The following is a 20,234-nucleotide window of genomic DNA, read 5'->3' as shown; positions in this document are numbered from 1 at the left end:
TCCGAAGCCTTGCAAGCATAGGCCGCATTCCCTGCACACTTTGAAACTTTTAACATCTCTAGCCATTACTTCAATAAAGTAGAAACAGACAGTCCAAAAGTTTAAATCCAAACTTAGCTGAAAGTTTTTTGTGTGTATCTTTAAGAAGTGCTGACAGCGTCTCTGCAGGCCTGCTGCGTGCACACTTTTCTGAGCGTGCTTAGGACACGGCAATAAACTCAGTGAAATGATCGAAGTTTGTCGACGTAGCGTCAAGTTAGCGTTGCACAGAGGCTGACATCACACTCTGCTGATTTACATTTCTGCGGCCAGTGTTGCCAATGGTGAGTTTTAGCCCTTACCAAAATGGCAGCTGCCAAGCCCCGCACTGGAGGTGGATGGAAGTGAGGCAGCCCCCATTTTTTAATCTGAATCAGGCCTCAACGGCCAGTGATAACAATGCGAGTTTCTAGGCCCTAGAAACTGAAAACATAATAGAGTGGTCAGTACGGGTTCCAAAAAGGAAAGTCATGCTTGACCAGCCTTATTGAATACTTTGAAGAAGCAACAGAAAATGGTAGATGAGGATAATGCTTAAACATAATATATTTGGATTTCCAAAATCCTTTAAAAGGTACCACATAGGACCTCATAACTAAAGTCAAGACATGTGGAGTCTGGGGATAAGTAGCTCAATGGATAGCAAGCTGACTACAAACAAAGAGTAGGGGATTAAAGTTACCCAGATTGGCAAATGGTGGGAAGTGGTGTTCCACAAGGCTCGGTGCTGGGACCACTGTTATTCACCATTTACATAAACAATTTGGACTCGGGAATCGGAAGTAACATTTCAAAATTTGCGGTAGGCGTCAAGTTCGGGTGTGTAGTTAATATGGAGGATAACTGTGACAAAATACAGGAAGATATTGATGAACTGAATTAGCAAATGAACTTCAATGTAGATAAGTGCGAGGTGATACATTTTGGTAAGAAGAATAAGGAGGCCGCAAACTCCTGGGAAAATAAGTGTCTAAATGGGGTAGAGGAACAGAGGGATCTGGGGGTACAAGTACACAAATCACTAAAACTACAGATGTAGGTTAATAAGGCCATAAAAAAGCAATCAAAGCACTGGGGTTCATTTCTAGTGGGATAGAATTGCAAAGTAGAGAGTTATGTTAACCTTATACAGAACCATGTAGACCACACTTGGAGTACTGTGAACAGTTCTGGATTCCGTATTCTAAAAAGAATATCGAGGCACTGGAGAAGGTGCAAAAAAAGATTTCCTACAATGATACCAGAACTGAGAGGAGGAAAGACTGAACAGGCTGGGGCTCTTTTCTCTAGAATCACCAGATCACCTGATGGTGATCTGCAAGATTATGAAAGGGTTTGATAGGGTAGACTTGGAGAAGATGTTTCCACACGGGTGAGACCACAACTAGGAGCCATAAATATAAGATAGTCACTAATAAATCCAATAAGGAATTCAGGAGAAACTTCTTTATCCAGAGTGGTTTGAATGTCGAACTTGCTACCACAGGGAGTGGTTGAGGCGAATAGTATAGATGCATTCAAGGGGAAGCTAGATAAGCATATGAGGGAGTAAGGAATAGAAGGATATGCTGATGGGGTTAGATAAAAAGGGCGGCGGGGGGGGGGGGCGGTGAGGGGAGGAGGCTGGTGTGGGACAAACACCTGTTGGGCCAAATGGCCTGTTTCTGTGCTGTGAATGCTTTGTAGATGGAGTCATAGATGGGGCCTTTTCTGTGGGAAACCAGGGGCTCCATTATCTTATCTCTAAGGTGCTGAAATTGCACTGCTGGTGCAAGTGAGTGCAACTCTGTTGATGGAAGACGTCCCAGTGCAGTTGTCCACTGCCGGGTCTGAAATTTGCGCTGCTGAATAATTATATATCGCCATCTACAAAACTTTGCCCATAGGTAACATTTTCTGCTCTTTAAGTTACAGAAATCTGAATTCTCCTTTTCATAGAAAATATTACAAAATATCAAGGAAATGAGTACTCATTACTTTGGCTCATGCGCATGTCCAAACGCTCATTTACCAGCTGATGTTCAAAGCAGCCCGTCCAATTAGCAACAGCCTCAGCTGTTCCAGACTGTGGCAGACATTGGCCAGATGTACCAGGTGGTTAAAGTGAGGAGAGATCCTGTGTTGTCTATATTACAAACATAAATCAGGGATGTGAAAAAGCCATTTGGACCATCAAAGCTCATCGCTCTTTCATCTCCGCATCGATTTATATATCTCTAATGTTTTTGACTCTACGACCTTGGCCAGCAGCTTATTCCAAACATTTATCACTCTTTACGTGAAGTTCTTTGTAATAATTGTTTGCAATTTACTTTTTCAAGCATTGAAATTTATGTCGCCTGCTTTTACTTTCCAAGTTAGTTTGACGTTTTTGCTTTCTTATTTACAGAATAGAATGAATAAAAATCTGGTATGGTGACAGCATACAGCACCATTCTGCCATCCAGTGTCCACCCAACTGGACACACTGCCCCTCTGAGACCATTGCAGTTCAGTAGCCACAGTAAAGGAACAGGGAGCAAGGAGGAGTGTCCTTGGGAAATAGATGAACTTTTCCAAACTTTGTTCTGCCACCTGCATCATTATTTTGTGGATGATTGCCAGACTGGTACAGAGCTCTGGCCATATGTCCATACTTGTGCTGCTGCAGGTGGCATCATGTACCATCATTGGAAATAGCCTGGGCTGTACAGGTCACATCATGTACTGCCATTGGAAATAGCCTGGGCTGTACAGGTCACATCATGTACTGCCATTGGAAATAGCCTGGGCTGTACAGGTCACATCATGTACTGCCATTGGAAATAGCCTGGGCTGCTTGACATATCATGCAAATTCCCCAAACAGCTGTCAGAAGAAGACAGGTTACATTTGAGTTGGAACCCTCCTACCTGGAGATAGGAGATGGAGGGGAAGCACAAGATAAGACACAGAGTAGCATTAACTCACTGAGGGCCAGAGCAGCTTCTGTACAACAATGTAGTACTCTGTTGATTTTCAGTTTTACTTACAGAATAATGTGAACAATACAGCAACTTTAATATAGTAAACTCATCCCAAGGCGCTACACAGGAATGTTATCAAACAAAATTTGACACCAATCCTCGTAATAAGATCAGGTCACAGAGTAACGTTTTGAGGAACACTCTGTGGTTTTCGATTGTTCCTTTAATTCTAGGTTACCATTTTTTAATATCAGTTTTGTTGAAGGTTTTTACAGTTATTGGTAAATTGAGGTTCACTATGAGAAGTTGTGGAGGAACACGTGGCCTGTTCACTTGCTTTTACTCCAGTGCAGATTTTTTAAATGTATTTCTTTTATTGGATTGATCAGAGTTTACACACTTCTTTTACATGGTACTTACAAATTCAAGCATTGGCAACAGTCCGTTTCCCTGAGGGTTTAGCGAATTGCATACCTTTTTGTTTTGCTCATGATTCACTCAAGAAATTTAAAAACAATAGAAAAAAACAATGTTAACATTTCCTACTTGAAGCATGTGCATTTAAAAAATCGAATGTAGATTGCGACACATCGAAATAAATTGCGAGTGCAACCAACGCTGAGATACACACAATGAGAATCTTACATACTGTAGTTCTGTACACTTTAGTAATATCCTACCTGATCAACCGAGCATGGGGTTACCCAGAAAGAAAGTGAACTCTCGAACTCAGAAAATCGGTGTGCTGAATACGCATGCAGTTTAAGAGTTAATGATGGCATTTTTGCTTTCCACAGTCTGAAACGTGAGATGAGGAAGCTGGCTCAGGAGGAGTGCGGCCTGGAAGAGCCCACTGTTGCCATGTCCTTTGTCTACTTTGAGAAACTGGCCCTCAAAGGCAAACTGAATAAGCAAAACCGAAAACTATGTGCCGGTGCTTGTGTTTTACTAGCAGCCAAAGTAGGCAGTGACCTACGAAAGCATGAAGTGAAGCATCTGATAGATGTAAGTACATCAAAACAGACAGAAAGTCTTTCTCTCAATGCTGAAATTGAACACTGCAATACCAATCCAACAATACTATATTTGAAAAGTGCTGCTGTGCTGCCAGTGTACATTGATAACTGTATCGGTGCTCTCGCCATAAACCAGAACATTTCATTCACTTTGCTTTCAATTTTCACCCTTCCCTCACTTTCATAAGGTCTATCTCCGACTCTTCCCTTACCTTCCTCCACTTCTCTCTCTCTATTTATGGGGCTATAAGCCCACCGACTCCCACAGCTAACTGGACTGCACTTTCTCCCACCCCCTTTCCCAGAAGGACTCTATTCCATTATCCCAGTTTCTCCATCTCCGTCGCATCTGTTCTGACGATGCCACCTTCGATACGAGTACTTCCGAGATGTCTTTCTTTTTTCTCAACTGAGGATTCCCCTCTACCGTGGTTGACGCAACACTTCTGCTCTCACCCCTTCCCCTCCCTCCCAAGACCATGATAGGTTCCCCCTTGTCCTCACTTTCCACCCCACCAGCCGCCACATTCAACAGATCATCCTCTGCCATTTCCGCCACCTCCAGCGTGATCTCACCACCAAACATATTTTCCTCTCCCTTCCCCTTTCAGCATTCCGAAGGAACCGCTCCCTCTGCAACACCCTGCTCCACTCCTCAAATCGCCCCCAGCACCCCAGCCCTTCCCGTGCAAGCGCAGGAGATGCAACACTTTCCCTTTTACCTCCTCCCTTCCCACTATCCAGGGCCCCAAACACTCCTTCTAGGTGAAACAGCAATTTACTTGGACTTTTTGCAATTTAGTATACTGTATTCGCTGCTCAATGCAATCTCATCTCTACTGGGGAGACCAAATGCAAACTGGGCAAATACCTATGGGGAAATGGGATTAATTGGATAGTTCGTTCAAAGAGCCGGCACTGACATGATGAGCTGAATGGCCTCCTCCTGTGTTGTATCATTCTACGATAAGGCTTATAACAGCAGTGAGAGGACTGAGGCACGTGATGTTACAGAGGTGACAGAGAGCAGTCGTGCTGACAGATGTGGCAGAGGAAGCCGAGCTTGGGCTTGAGTGCTACACTTCTGCACTCAGATGCCAGCCAGAAAGGTTAATGGAGTCGAGGTCAGTAATACGTAGGTGTCTGTAAAAAGAGGATGAGAGAATGACTTAACCTTTACCAACATTTAGCAGATGATTTTCCAGGTCTTGATATCAGACAAGCGGTTGGAGATACCATCGAAACGATAAGGAGGAGGACAAGCATGGAGCTTTGGAATTCACATTTTTCAAAGAATTAGTCATTACATATCTGAGTAGGCAACTGCCACGTTAAACATGGGATAAATGGGTACTCGAATGCTTCAGTGGATAAATGTACTGTGAGGTATATGAACCACAAAGAGAAGGAAGGCCCCAGCTCCACTGAGATATCTCTCATGATCAAATAACATGGAAACATAAAAAATAGGTGCAGGAGTAGGCCATTCGGCCCTTCGAGCCTGCACCACCATTCAATAAGATCATGGCTGATCATTCCCTCAGTACCCATTTCCTGCTTTCTCTCCATATCCCTTGATCCCCTTAGCCGTAAGGGCCATATCTAACTCCCTCTTGAATATATCCAATGAACTGGCATCAACAACTCTCTGCGGCAGGGAATTCCACAGGTTAACAACTCTCTGAGTGAAGAAGTTTCTCCTCATCTCAGTCCTAAATGGCCTACCCCTTATCCTAAGACTGTGTCTCCTGGTTCTGGACCTCCCCAACATTGGGAACATTCTTCCCGCATCTAACCTGTCCCGTCCCGTCAGAATCTTATATGTTTCTATGAGATCCCCTCTCATCCTTCTAAACTCCAATGTATAAAGGCCGAATTGATCCAGTCTCTCCTCATATGTCAGTCCTGCCATCCCTCGAATCAGTCTGGTGAACCTTCGCTGCACTCCCTCAATAGCAAGAACGTTATTCCTCAGATTAGGAGACCAAAACTGAACACAATATTCCAGGTGAGGCCTCACCAAGGCCCTGTACAACTGCAGTAAAACCTCCCTGCTCCTATACTCAAATCCCCCAGCTATGAAGGTCAACATACCATTTCCCTTCTTCACCACCTGCTGTACCTGCATGCCCATTTTCAGTGACTGATGAACCATGACACCCAAGTCTCGTTGCACCTCCTCTTTTCCTAATCTGCTGCCATCCAGATAATATTCTGCCTTTGTATTTTTGCCCCCAAAATGGATAACCTCACATTTATCCACATTATACTGCATCTGCCATACATTTGCCCACTCACCTAACCTGTCCAAGTCACCCTGCAGCCTCTTAGCCTCCCCTTCACAGCTCACACTGCCACCCAGTTTAGTGTCATCTGCAAACTTGGAGATATTACACTCAATTCCTTCATCCAAATCATTGATGTATATTGTAAATAGCTGGGGTCCCAGCACTGAGCCCTGCGGCACCCCACTAGTCACTGCCTGCCATTCTGAAAAGGACCCGTTTATCCCGACTCTCTGCTTCCTGTCTGCCAACCAGTTCTCTATCCACGTCAGTATATTACCACCCCCCACACCATGTGCTTTGATTTTGCACACCAATCTCTTGTGTGGGACCTTGTCAAAAGCCTTTTGAAAGTCCAATACACCACTTCCACTGGTTCTCCCTTGCCGACTCTGCTAGTTACATCCTCAAAAAATTCCAGAAGATTTGTCAAGCATGATTTCCCCTTCACAAATCCATGCTGACTTGGACCGATCCTGTCACTGCTTTCCAAATGCGCTGCTATTTCATCCTTAATAATTGATTCCAATATTTTCCCCACTACTGATGTCAGGCTAACCGGTCTATAATTACCTGCTTTCTCTCTCCCTCCCTTTTTAAAAAGTGGTGTTACATTAGCTACGCTCCAGTCCATAGAAACTGATCCCGAGTCGATAGACTATTGGAAAATGATCACCAATGCATCCACTATTTCTAGAGCCACTTCCTTAAGTACTCTGGGATGCAGACTATCAGGCCCCAGGGATTTATCGGCCTTCAATTCCATCAATTTCCCCAACACAATTTCCCGCCTAATAAGGATATAGAAACACAGAAACATAGAAAATAGGTGCAGGAGCAGGCCATTCAGCCCTTCTAGCCTGCACCGCCATTCAATGAGTTCATGGCTGAACATGAAACTTCAGTACCCCCTTCCTGCTTTTTCGCCATACCCCTTGATCCCCCGAGTAGTAAGGACTTCATCTAACTCCCTTTTGAATATCCTTCTGTTCCTCCTTCTCACTAGTACCACTGTCCCCTAGTACTTCCAGAAGGTTATTTGTGTCTTCCTTTGTGAAGACAGAACCAAAGTATTTGTTCAATTGGTCTGCCATTTCTTTGTTCCCCATTATAAATTCACCTGAATCCGACTGCAAGGGACCTACGTTTGTCTTCACTAATCTTTTTCTCTTCACATATCTATAGAAGCTTTTGCAGTCAGTTTTTATGTTCCCGGCAAGCTTTCTCTGATACTCTATTTTCCCCCTCTTAATTAAACCCTTTGTCCTCCTCTGCTGAATTCTAAATTTTGCCCAGTCCTCAGGTTTGTTGCTTTTTCTGGCCAATTTATATGCCTCTTCCTTGGATTTAACACTATCCTTAATTTCCCTTGTTAGCCACGGTTGAGCCACCTTCCCTGTTTTATTTTTACTACAGACAGGGATGTACAATTGCTGAAGTTCATCCATGTGATCTTTAAATGTTTGCCATTGCCTATCCACCATCAACCCTTTAAGTTTAATTTGCCAGTCTATTCTAGCCAATTCACGCCTCAAACCATCGAAGTTACCTTTCCTTACGTTCAGTACCCTAGTTTCTGAATTAACCGTGTCACTCTCCATCTTAATAAAGAACTCTACTATGTTATGGTCACTCTTCCCCAAGGGGCCTCACACAACAAGATTGCCAATCAGTCCTCTCTCATTACACAACACCCAGTCCAGGATGGCCAGCTCCCTAGTTGGTTCCTCGACATATTGGTCTCGAAAACCATTCCTAATACACTCCAGGAAATCCTCCTCCACCGCATTGATATCAGTTTGGTTAGCCGAATCAATAAGTAGATTAAAGTCACCCTGATAACTGCTGTTCCTTTATTGCATGCATCCCTAATTTCTTGTTTGATGCTGTCCCCAACCTTACTACTACTGTTTGGTGGTCTGTACACAACTCCCACCAGTGTTTTCTGCCCTTTGGTATTCTGTAGCTCCACCCATACCGATTCCACATCATCCAAGCTAATGTCCTTTCTTACTATTGCATTAATTTCCTCTTTAACCAACAATGCCACCCCGCCTCCTTTTCCTTTCTGTCCATCCTTCCTAAATGTTGAATATCCCTGGATGTTGAGTTCCCAGCCTTGGTCACCCAGGAGCCATGTCTCTGTGATGGCAATTACATCATACCCGTTAACTGCTAACTGTGCAGTTAATTCGTCCACCTTATTCCAAATACTCCTCGAATTGAGGCACAGAGCCTTCAGGCTTGTCTTTCTAATACACTTTGCCCTTTGAGAATTTTGGTGTGGCGTAAAAATAAAAATAAAAAAGGGAAGGTGGCTCAACCGTGGCTATCTAGGGAAATCAGCGATAGTATTAAAGCCAAGGAAATGGCATACAAATTGGCCAGAAATAGCAGCGAACCTGGGGACTGGGAGAAATTTAGAACTCAGCAGAGGAGTACAAAGGGTTTGATTAGGGCAGGGAAAATGGAGTACGAGAAGAAGCTTCCAGGGAACATTAAGGCGGATTGCAAAAGTTTCTATAGGTATGTAAAGAGAAAAAGGTTAGTAAAGACAAACGTAGGTCCCCTGCAGTCAGAATCAGGGGAAGTCATAACGGGGAACAAAGAAATGGCAGACCAATTGAACAAGTACTTTGGTTCAGTATTCACTAAGGAGGACACAAACAACCTTCCGGATATAAAAGTGGTCAGAGGGTCTATTAAGGAGGAGGAACTGAGGGAAATCTTTATTAGTCGGGAAATTGTGTTGGGGAAATTGATGGGATTGAAGGCCGATAAATCCCCAGGGCCTGATGGACTGCATCCCAGAGTACTTAAGGAGGTGGCCTTGGAAATAGCGGATGCATTGACAGTCATTTTCCAACATTCCATTGACTCTGGATCAGTTCCTATCGAGTGGAGGGTAGCCAATGTAACCCCACTTTTTAAAAAAGGAGGGAGAGAGAAAGCAGGGAATTATAGACCGGTCAGCCTGACCTCAGTAGTGGGTAAAATGATGGAATCAATTATTAAGGATGTCATAGCAGCGCATTTGGAAAATGGTGACATGATAGGTCCAAGTCAGCATGGATTTGTGAAAGGGAGATCATGCTTGACAAATCTTCTGGAATTTTTTGAGGATGTTTCCAATAAAGTGGACAAAGGAGTACCAGTTGATGTGGTATATTTGGACTTTCAGAAGGCTTTCGACAAGGTCCCACACAGGAGATTAATGTGCAAAGTTAAAGCACATGGGATTGGGGGTAGTGTGCTGACGTGGATTGAGAACTGGTTGTCAGACAGGAAGCAAAGAGTAGGAGTAAATGGGTACTTTTCGGAATGGCAGGCAGTGACTAGTGGGGTACCGCAGGGTTCTGTGCTGGGGCCCCAGCTGTTTACATTGTACATTAATGATTTAGACGAGGGGATTAAATGTAGTATCTCCAAATTTGCGGATGACACTAAGTTGGGTGGCAGTGTGAGCTGCGAGGAGGATGCTATGAGGCTGCAGAGCGACTTGGATAGGTTAGGTGAGTGGGCAAATGCGTGGCAGATGAAGTATAATGTGGATAAATGTAAGGTTATCCACTTTGGTGGTAAAAACAGAGAGACAGACTATTATCTGAATGGTGACAGATTAGGAAAAGGGAAGGTGCAACGAGACCTGGGTGTCATGGTACATCAGTCATTGAAGGTTGGCATGCAGGTACAGCAGGCGGTTAAGAAAGCAAATGGCATGTTGGCCTTCATAGCGAGGGGATTTGAGTACAGGGGCAGGGAGGTGTTGCTACAGTTGTACAGGGCCTTGGTGAGGCCACACCTGGAGTATTGTGTACAGTTTTGGTCTCCTAACTTGAGGAAGGACATTCTTGCTATTGAGGGAGTGCAGCGAAGGTTCACCAGACTGATTCCCGGGATGGCGGGACTGACATATCAAGAAAGACTGGATCAACTGGGCTTGTATTCACTGGAGTTCAGAAGAGTGAGAGGGGACCTCATAGAAACGTTTAAAATTCTGACGGGTTTGGACAGGTTGGATGCAGGAAGAATGTTCCCAATGTTGGGGAAGTCCAGAATCAGGGGTCACAGTCTAAGGATAAGGGGTAAGCCATTTAGGACCGAGATAAGGAGAAACTTCTTCACCCAGAGAGTGGTGAACCTGTGGAATTCTCTACTACAGAAAGTAGTTGAGGCCAATTCACTAAATATATTCAAAAGGGAGTTAGATGAAGTCCTTACTACTCGGGGGATCAAGGGGTATGGCGTGAAAGCAGGAAGTGGGTACTGAAGTTTCATGTTCAGCCATGAACTCATTGAATGGCGGTGCAGGCTAGAAGGGCTGAATGGCCTGCTCCTGCACCTATTTTCTATGTTTCTATGTTTCTATGTTTTGAAATGAACATTGACCACTTGGGTAAAGTAGTGGATGGCTGCCAGGATCCATAAAACTGTGCCTCAGCATGACTTTCTGAAAAAGAGAAGAGCACATTGTGTAATTATAATGACTACAATAATGATGCAGCATAACACTTGTTTTTCTCTTTTCTCTCTTAAGAAACTGGAAGAGAAATTCAGACTTAACAGACGTGAACTGATTGCATTTGAGTTTCCAGTGTTAGTGGCCTTGGAATTTGCTCTTCACCTTTCTGAACACGAGGTGCTGCCACACTACAGAAGACTTACCCAGCATTCTTAGCCCAGGCTATCTATTAGCCAAGGAGGCCCAGGTTCTTGTGTTCAGTATGTCCCGTTCCCCCTCCCTCGCCCATCCTACCATGGATCTCCAAGTGCTGATGGAAGTAAACTAAATATGAAGAACTTTAAAGATTGGAAGAGCTTTCTGTAACATATGCGTGTACTGATGAGCCACTGCATAAAACAAACAGATCTATTTTTATATATCCGCTGATGGAACTGCACTTTCGTGGCCTGAAGATGTAGCGTTGATGTGTTTTTCAGTCTATATTTCTGAACACGATGTCTATTTATTTGACATCGACCAAAAATATTGAACAACGGTTAGATTATGTTTTAATATTAAGCTGAAGAATTTTGAAGGAACCGTTTCTGTTCATTCTGTATTATGTAATGAATTATATGATTGTTTCTTAAGGAATTTACTTCTAAATACTGATAACTTTTTCTAGTATTACCAAACACAGTAGAGTGAGAAGAGACTCATTATCTTTATACATTTAGGTGTATGAAGCGGTTTCTTTTTCTTGTCCACATTACAATTTTACAGGTGTCCCTGTTGTGGAGCACTATTGAATGACGGAGATGAGTAAAGCTGCACTCTTTAGTTTCATGAACATGCTCTATGTTAGAGTTCATAATGAGCACATTTGTAGTGCTGTGCTGAAGTTTTAGTCTTTTAAAGAAATCTTTTTGTTGAACCATTGATGTAAAACTAGCGTAAATCTAATTGCTGGATTTTCTTTTCTCTTCCTTATCTGGCATTACTTTTCCGAGGTTTCATTTTCTTTTGATAATGCTTGACTGGTGAGATATTTGAATGATGAGCTTTGCACTGTTAGCTGATGAAAACAAGCCATATTTATCAGAACAAACAAGCACAAACGTAGGCCAGTACCTTTTATTGCATTCTGTGATTTCTGATCGTGTTTTAGAGCAAAGGCAATATATTGTTCTGAAAAATACAAACTGGTTTAACAAAGTACAGACCTACCAAACAGAAATGCTGAATGTACAAACACAATTAATCCGATTTCCCCAATGGTCATTCAGATTTCTAATTTTTCAAGAAATTCTATTCAAAAGTGAATTCCAGTTTCTTATCATCAGATAGTGGTTCATTTTGCATTTTCTATGTTAAAGATCACATGCTGTACACGTTACACTGTCTCTTTGAAAACTGATTCATTGAGTAAAACAAGTTGTTTCAAACATTTACTTTGTAATTCTGGTCTTTATAACACATCTGCACCAATCTATACTTTTTTGTATAAAATAAAAATGCTGATAAAAAGTTATATGAAAATTGAGGCGATGCTATTTTGAAAATTCTATTACAACATAAGACCAATAAAAGCTGTCTGTCCTGCCAGAGTTGTATTTAAGGAATGTTTAAGAATCATCCTTGTGCAACCCCTTAGCAGCTGCCTTATGGGCTCGTTTTCTTATCCTCGTGCTTCTACGAGGGGTATGTGCTGTGACTATAGCTTGGGAGTTTGCTGAGCTTCCATTGGGCATAGATCAGATGGCTTTGGTGGGAAGCCTGAAAGGCTGTGAGCCATTATACGCTAGCTCGCTGGCAGACTGACCAGGGCCCTGAGCATTTCCTGGTGTATGGCCATCCGCTGTCTTTGGTAGCCTGGGCCCTCCCAATCTGCATCGGCGTCCTCTACAGCAGAACTAATGTGATTTCACCCTCTGGCATGCTGGTACCTGTGGTGTCCTATCCCCTGCCCTAGCTCCTGGACACTTGTGGCCAATGATTCACCACGTGGAGACCCAATGTATGCATGGCGCGAGGTTCTGAGCTGGTGCCTGGTAGGATGAGATCGAGTGATGGTGCATCTTCAGGAAGACTGGCCTCCTTTTCCTGAAGCGTAAGAGGGAGGTTCACACTTTCACCACCTGAAATGAAGAGAGGGACGAGGGTTGGCTTTTAGTGTGAAGGGAGCGTAGAGAGAGAAGAGGCTGGTGAAAGCATCTGCAGTTTGTAGGGTAAGATAGAAGTAAAAAGGGAAAGAGCGAATAAGAGTATGAAGAAACTCTGCAGACGTCTCCTCCAGCATTGCCACAGCCATGACTCCAACCCTGCCGATGATGGGCAGCACTTTTTTTGCCATCGGGGAGAGGGGGGTACAGGCGGGCTTGGTCTCCTCCAATCACGGCCTCCTTGTGCAAGTTCTGCATAACCTACAAGTAAGAAGGGAGTGTGTTAGTGACTTCCTTGTGAGAAACTTAGAGAATGTGCCTCTAATGCTCAAATAATTCATATGCAGTGCGAAATGTCACTGGGAGAAACATAGAAAATAGGTGCAGGAGTAGGCCATTCGGCCCTTCGAGCCTGCACCACCATTCAATAAGATCATGGCTGATCATTCCCTCAGTATCCCTTTCCTGCTTTCTCTCCATACCCCTTGATTCCCTTAGCCATAAGGGCCATATCAAACTCCCTCTTGAATATATCCAATGAACTGGCATCAACAACTCTCTGCGGCAGGGAATTCCACAGGTTAACAACTCTGAGTGAAGAAGTTTCTCCTCATCTCAGTCCTAAATGGCCTACCCCTTATCCTAAGACTGTGTCCCCTGGTTCTGGACATCCCCAATATCGGGAACATTCTACCCGCATCTAACCTGTCCCGTCCTGTCAGAATCTTATGTTTCTATGAGATCCACTCTCATCCTTCTAAACTCCAATGTACAAAGGCCCAGTTGATCCAGTCCCTCCTCATATGTCAGTACTGCCATCCCGGGAATCAGTCTGGTGAACCTTCACTGCACTCCCTCAATAGCAAGGACATCCTTCCTCAGATTAGGAGATCAAAAACTGAACACAATATTCCAGGTGAGGCCTCACCAAGGCCCTGTACAACTACAGTAAGACCTCCCTGCTCCCGTACTCAAATCCCCTCACTATGAAAGCCAACATACCATTTGCCCCCTTCACCGCCTGCTGTACCTGTATGCCAACTTTCAATGGAGGAACAGGATCGCCCTCTCAACATATGTGTGGCACGAGGTTCTGAGCTGGTGCCTGGTAGGGTGAGACCAGCGCCTTTGATGTTGCATTAGAGAGCCTCTCTGGACCTCTTCTAGCCGTTCTTTTCAATCTCAGATGTTTTCCTGTTGTCTGCAGGCGTAGTGCACCTTGCCTTTAAGAGTTGCTATCTTTAAGTGGTGTTATAGATGCCTGATTTCCTGCCCCCTCCCCTCCAAACAGTCGGGCATTCCCTACGACCACGTGAACAGTGCATGCCCCACTTCCTGCGTGCCTATTTTCAGGTGTGATGGCATTTTTAGGTCTTAGTGTCCATTTTTCCTACATATGGCATGAGAGAAATATATCTTCAAAATTGATTTTTATAAAATAAAATAAATACTTACATTTATACAGCTCCTTTCACCACCTCAGGACATCCCAAAGCACTTCAGAGGCAATGAGGTACTATTCGAAGTGTAGTAATGTAGAAAATGCAGCCACCTATTTGCACACAGCAAGGTCCTACAAATGGCAATGAAATAAATGACCAGATAATCTGTTTCAGTGATGTTAATATTGGCATGGACACCTGCTAATCTTCTAATAGTGTCATGGGATCGTTTACTTCCAACTGAAAAGGCAGACTCTGGCGCCTCACCCCACTGACAGCACCTCCATCAGTGCAGCACTCCCTTAGTATCAACCTAGATTCTGTCCTCAAGTTTATTGATTGAGGTTTGAACCCATGACATGTGACTGGGCCAAGGCTACCTACACTTGTTCTGTTGTGACATTTGCCTTCACCCCATCTTAAAATCCACAGATGTGATAAAACCCTCGATGGGAGTGAGTTTAACTTTTATCGCTGGGCGAAAATGGATGATAGCGAATCGGCAGCCTGCTCATCATCTCCCCCAATTTTCTTTCTGAAGTCAATAGAAAATAAAAATGAGCGAGGTGTAAAATGGGCTCTGGATTCCCTATCACCAGGTGATAATTATTCCTAATTAGTGTCACCACAAATGATTTAGATGACTTGCACTAAGGATTTGCTGGGGGTTTTTTTGCTCAGGATTGCTGCTTTCAGCACCATTACACTGATTTGGGAATTAATGCAACTGTATATATTAACATATAACACACGGAGCAGAATGAGGAGAACTGAGGAGTTAAAATTTCACTTATTTCTGGCTACAAGTATGAACAATTGAACAGGGCCTCCGAAAGCTGACCTCTGCACAGAAAGCGGGAAGTGACATGTATACTTTGGCTGTGCTTTCAGTTTAATCATTTCTAGACATATGCCCAGCTTCTTTTGATTCAGAAATCATGCTGAATCACAGAATGTGGTCAAAGCCTCCGCTATCTCCACCCATACGTCCCTCAGAAACATAGAAACTTACAGCGCAGAAGGACACCATTTCGGCCCGTCGAGTCCGTGCCGGCCGACAAAGAGCCGCATGCCCTCGGTCAGCAGCCCTGAAGGTTACATATAAACCTTTGAACAATGAACAATGGCGGAAAGGTAAAGAGCACCCAGCCCAACCAGTCAGCCCCACACAACTGCAACACCCCTTACACTGAAACATTCTACATTCCACCCCAACCGGAGCCATGTGATCTCCTGGGAGAGGCAAAAAACAGATAAAAACCCAGGCCAATTGAGGAAAAAAAATCTGGGAAAATTTCTCTCCGACCCATCCAGGCGATCAAAACTAGTCCAGGAGATCACCCTGGCTGTATTCGATTCCCTGCAGTACTTACCATCATATTTGCGTCAGCCAACAAAAGGTTATCCAGTCTAATCCAAATTACCAGCTCTAGGTCCATAACCCTGCAGGTTACGGCACTTTAATACTCATCCAAGCACCTTTTCAATGTGAGGGTTTCTGCATCCATCACCCTTCCAGGCAGTGAGTTCCAGACCCGCACAACCCTCTGCGTGAAGAAGCCCCCCACACCCCCCTTCAAAGCCCCTCTGAACCTTCCACCAACCATCTTAAAACAATGCCCCCTCGTAATTGACCCCTCCATCAATGGAAATAGGCCCTTGCTATCCAGGCCTCTCAAAATTTTGTACAACTTAATGAGGTCTCCTCTCAACCTCCTCTGTTCCAATGAGAACAAACCCAGCCTATCCAATCTGTCCTCATAGCTAAGATTCTCCATTCCAGGCAGCATACTAGTAAATCTCCTCTGCACCCTATCTAGTGCAATCACGTCCTTCCTATAATACGGTGACCAGAACTGCACGCAGTAATCCAGCTGTGGCCTAACCAGAGTATTAATAATTTAAGCATAACCTCCCTGCTCTTGTATTCTATGCCTCAGCCAATAAAGGTAAGCATTCCTTTTGCCTTCTTAAGCACCTTATCCACCTGGCCTGCTACTTTCAGGGATCTGTGGACAAGCATGCCAAGGTTCCTTTGTTCATCTGCACTATAAGTGGTCTAGCGCTTAATGTGTATACCCTTTCCTTATTAGCCCTGCCAAAGTGCATTACCTCACAATTTTCTGAATTAAATTTCATTTGCCACTACTCTGCCCACCTGACCAGTAAATTGATATCCTCCTGTAGTCCATGTCTTTCCTCTTCATTGTCAACCACACAGCCAATTTTAGTATCATCTGCAAACTTCTTAATCATAATCCCTATATTCAAATCTAAATCATTGATATATACAACAAAGAGCAAGGGACCCAGTACTGAGCCCTGCGGAACCCCACTGGAAACATCCTTCCAGTCACAAAAATATCCATCAACTATTACCCTTTGCTTCCTACCTCTAAACCAATTTTGGATCCAAGTAGCCACGTTGCTCTGGATCCAATGGGCTTTAACCTTCATGACCATGTGGGACCTTACCAAAAGCCCTGCTAAAGTCCACATAGACGACATCATACACACTACCCTCATTGACCCTCTTGCTTACCTCCTCAAAAAATTCAATCAGGTTAGTCAAACACGATCTTCCCTTAACAAATCCGTGCTGACTGTTCCTAATTAAACCTTGCCTTTCCAAATGTAGATTTATCCTATCTTTCAGGATTTTTTCCAATAATTTTCCCACCACTGAGGTTAGGTTGACAGGCCTGTAATTACTTGGCCTATCCGTTTCTCCCTTCTTAAACAAGGGTACCACATTAGCAGTCCTCCAGCCCTCCAGCTCTCCGGCACCATGCCTAAATCCAAAGAGGACTAGAAAATGATCGTCAAGGCCTCTGCTATTTTCTCTTTTACCTCGATCAACAGCCTGGGATGCATTTCATCCGGGCCTGGGGACTTATCTACTTTCAAAGCTGCTAAACCTCTTAATACTTTCTCTCTCACTATGTTTATTTCATCCAGAATTTCAAACTCCTCCTCGACAGCAGAATCTGCATTGCCCCTTTCCTTTGTGAAAACAGACTCAAAGTATTAATTAAGAACCATACCAACACCACACACAGATTATTCTCATGGTCTCTAATAGGCCCCCCCTCTTTCTTTCGTTATCCCGGGTGACTTTTCTACTTTGAGTGCTGCCAAACTTTAAAGTGTCTCCTCATTATCTCTTTCTATCATAATCAATTTCTCTACCAGCTTTTACTGTGATATTAGCAGTATCCTCTTTAATGAAAACAAACGACTTGGAAGAAGGGACTGAGTGTAACGTAGCCAAGTTTGCTGACAATACAAAGCTGGGAGGAAAAGCAATGTGTGAGGCGGACACAAAAAATCAGCAAAAAGGACATAGACAGGCTAAGTGAGTAGGCAAAAATTTGGCAGATGGAGTATAATGTGGAAAGTGTGAGGTCATGCACTTTGGCAGAAAAAAATTAAAGAGCAAGTTATTATTTAAATGGAGAAAGATTGCAAAGTACTGCAGTACAGCAGGAGCTGGGGGTACTTGTGCATGAAACACAAAATGCTAGTATGCAGGTACAGCAAGTGATCAGGAAGGCCAATGGTATCTTGGCCTTTATTGCGAAGGGGATGGAGTATAAAAGCAGGGAAGTCTTGCTACAGCTATATAAGGTATTGGTGAGGCCACATCTAGAAACATAGAAACATAGAAAATAGATGCAGGAGTAGGCCATTCGGCCCTTCGAGCCTGCACCACCATTCAATAAGATCATGGCTGATCATTCCCTCAGTACCCCTTTCCTGCTTTCTCTCCATACCCCTTGATCCCCTTAGCCGTAAGGGCCATATCTAACACCTTCTTGAATATATCCAATGAACTGGCATCAATGACTCTCTGCGGCAGGGAATCCCACAGGTTAACAACTTTCTGAGTGAAGAAGTTTCTCCTCATCTCAGTCCTAAATGGCCTACCCCTTATCCTAAGACTATGTCCCCTGGTTCTGGACTTCCCCAACATCGGGAACATTCTTCCTGCATCTAACCTGTCCAGTCCCGTCAGAATCTTATACGTTTCTATGAGATCCCCTCTCATCCTTCTAAACTCCAGTGAATAAAGACCCAGTTGATCCGGTCTCTACTCATATGACAGCCGAGCCATCCCTGGAATTAGTCTGGTGAACCTTCGCTGCACTTCCTCAATAGCAAGAATGTCCTTCCTCAGATTAGGAGACCAAAACTGTACACAATATTCCAGGTGAGGCCTCACTAAGGCCCTGTATAACCGCAGTAAGACCTCCCTGCTCCGATACTCAAATCCCCTATCTATGAAGGCCAACATACCATTTGCCTTCTTCACCGCCTGTTGTACCTGCATGCCAACCTTTCTAGGCATGTCAACCATCCACTATTTCTAGGGCCACTTCCTTAAGTACTCTGGGATGTAGACTATCAGGCCCCGGGGATTTATCAGCCTTCAATCCCATCAATTTCCCTAACACAATTTCCCACCTTATAAGGATATCCTTCAGTTCCTCCTTCTCATGAAACCCACTGTCCCCGAGTACATTCGAAAGTTAATTCGTGTCTTCCTTCGTGAAGACAGAACCGAAGTATTTGTCCAATTGGTCTGCCATTTCTTTGTTCCCCATTATAAATTCACCTGAATCCGACTTCAAGGGACCTACATTTGTCTTCACTAATCTTTTTCTCTTCACATATTTATAGAAGCTTTTGCAGTCAGTTTTTATGTTCCCTGCAAGCTTCCTCTTGTACTCTATTTTCCTCCTCTTAATTAAACCCTTAGTCCTCCTCTGTTGAATTCTAAATTTCTCCCAGTCCTCAGGTTTGTTGCTTTTTCTGGCCAATTTATATGCCTCTTCCTTGGCTTTAACACTATCCTTAATTTCCCTTGTTAGCCACGGTTGAGCCACCTTTCCCGTTTTATTTTTACTCCAGACAAGGATGAACAATTGCTGAAGTTCATCCATGTGATCTTTAAATGTTTGCCATTGCTTATCCACCGTCAACCCTTTAAGTATCCTTTGCCAGTCTATTCTAGCCAATTCACGCCTCATACCGTCGAAGTTACCTTTCCTTAAGTTCAGGACCCTAGTTTCCGAATTAACTGCGTCACTCTCCATCTTAATAAAGAATTCTACCATATTATGGTCACTCTTCCCCAAGGGGCCTCGCACAACAAGATTGCTAATTAGTCCCTTCTCATTACACATCACCCAATCTAGGATTGCCAGCTCTCTAGTTGGTTCCTCGACATATTGGTCGAGAAAACCATCCCTAATACACTCGAGGAAATCCTCCTCCAACGCAATACTACCAGTTTGGTTAGCCCAATCAATGTGTAGATTAAAGTCGCCCATGATAACTGCTGTACCTTTATTGCACACATCCCTTATTTCTTGTTTGATGCTGTCCCCAACCTCTACTACTGTTTGATGGTCTGTACACAACTTCCACTAGCGTTTTCTGCCCTTTGGTATTCCGCAGCTCCACCAACACCGATACCACATCATCCAGGCTAATGTCCCTCCTTATTATTGCATTAATTTCCTCTTTAACCAGCAACGCCACCCCGCCTGCTTTTCCTCTCTGCCTATCCTTCCTAAATGTTGAATACCCCTGGATGTTGAGTTCCCAGCCTTGGTCACCCAGGAGCCATGTCTCCGTGATGCTAATTACATCATACCCGTTAAATGCTGTCTGCGCAGTTAATTCGTCCACCTTATTCAAAATACTCCTCACATTGAGGCACAGAGCCTTCAGGCTTGTCTTTTTAACACACTTTGCCCCTTTAGAATTTTGCTGTGATGTGGCCCTTTTTGTTTTTTGCCTTGGGTTTCTCTGTCCTCCACTTTTACTATTCTCCTTTCTATCTTTTGCTTCTGCCTCCATTTTATTTCCCTCTGTCTCCCTGCATAGGTTCCCATC

General features: G+C 43.8%; 1 protein-coding gene across 2 annotated transcripts in view; it reads left to right on the top strand.

Annotated features, from left to right (window-relative positions):
• Positions 1-12,176, top strand: part of cables1 (Cdk5 and Abl enzyme substrate 1) — a 242,271-nt gene extending 230,095 nt beyond the window's left edge. For both annotated transcript variants that reach the window (XM_070876480.1, XM_070876471.1), the window contains 2 exons: positions 3,782-3,989; positions 10,823-12,176. In XM_070876480.1, coding sequence (XP_070732581.1) covers positions 3,782-3,989; positions 10,823-10,963 — 349 coding nt within the window. In that variant the 3' untranslated portion in view covers positions 10,964-12,176. The remainder of the gene's footprint in view (positions 1-3,781; positions 3,990-10,822) is intronic.
• The last annotated feature ends 8,058 nt before the right edge of the window (positions 12,177-20,234 follow it).

Source organism: Pristiophorus japonicus, chromosome 1 (assembly GCF_044704955.1).
Source record: "Pristiophorus japonicus isolate sPriJap1 chromosome 1, sPriJap1.hap1, whole genome shotgun sequence".
Taxonomy (NCBI): Eukaryota; Metazoa; Chordata; class Chondrichthyes; family Pristiophoridae; genus Pristiophorus; species Pristiophorus japonicus.
Note: the sequence above shows the minus strand (reverse complement) of the source record. Positions and strands in the feature narration are given on the sequence as shown.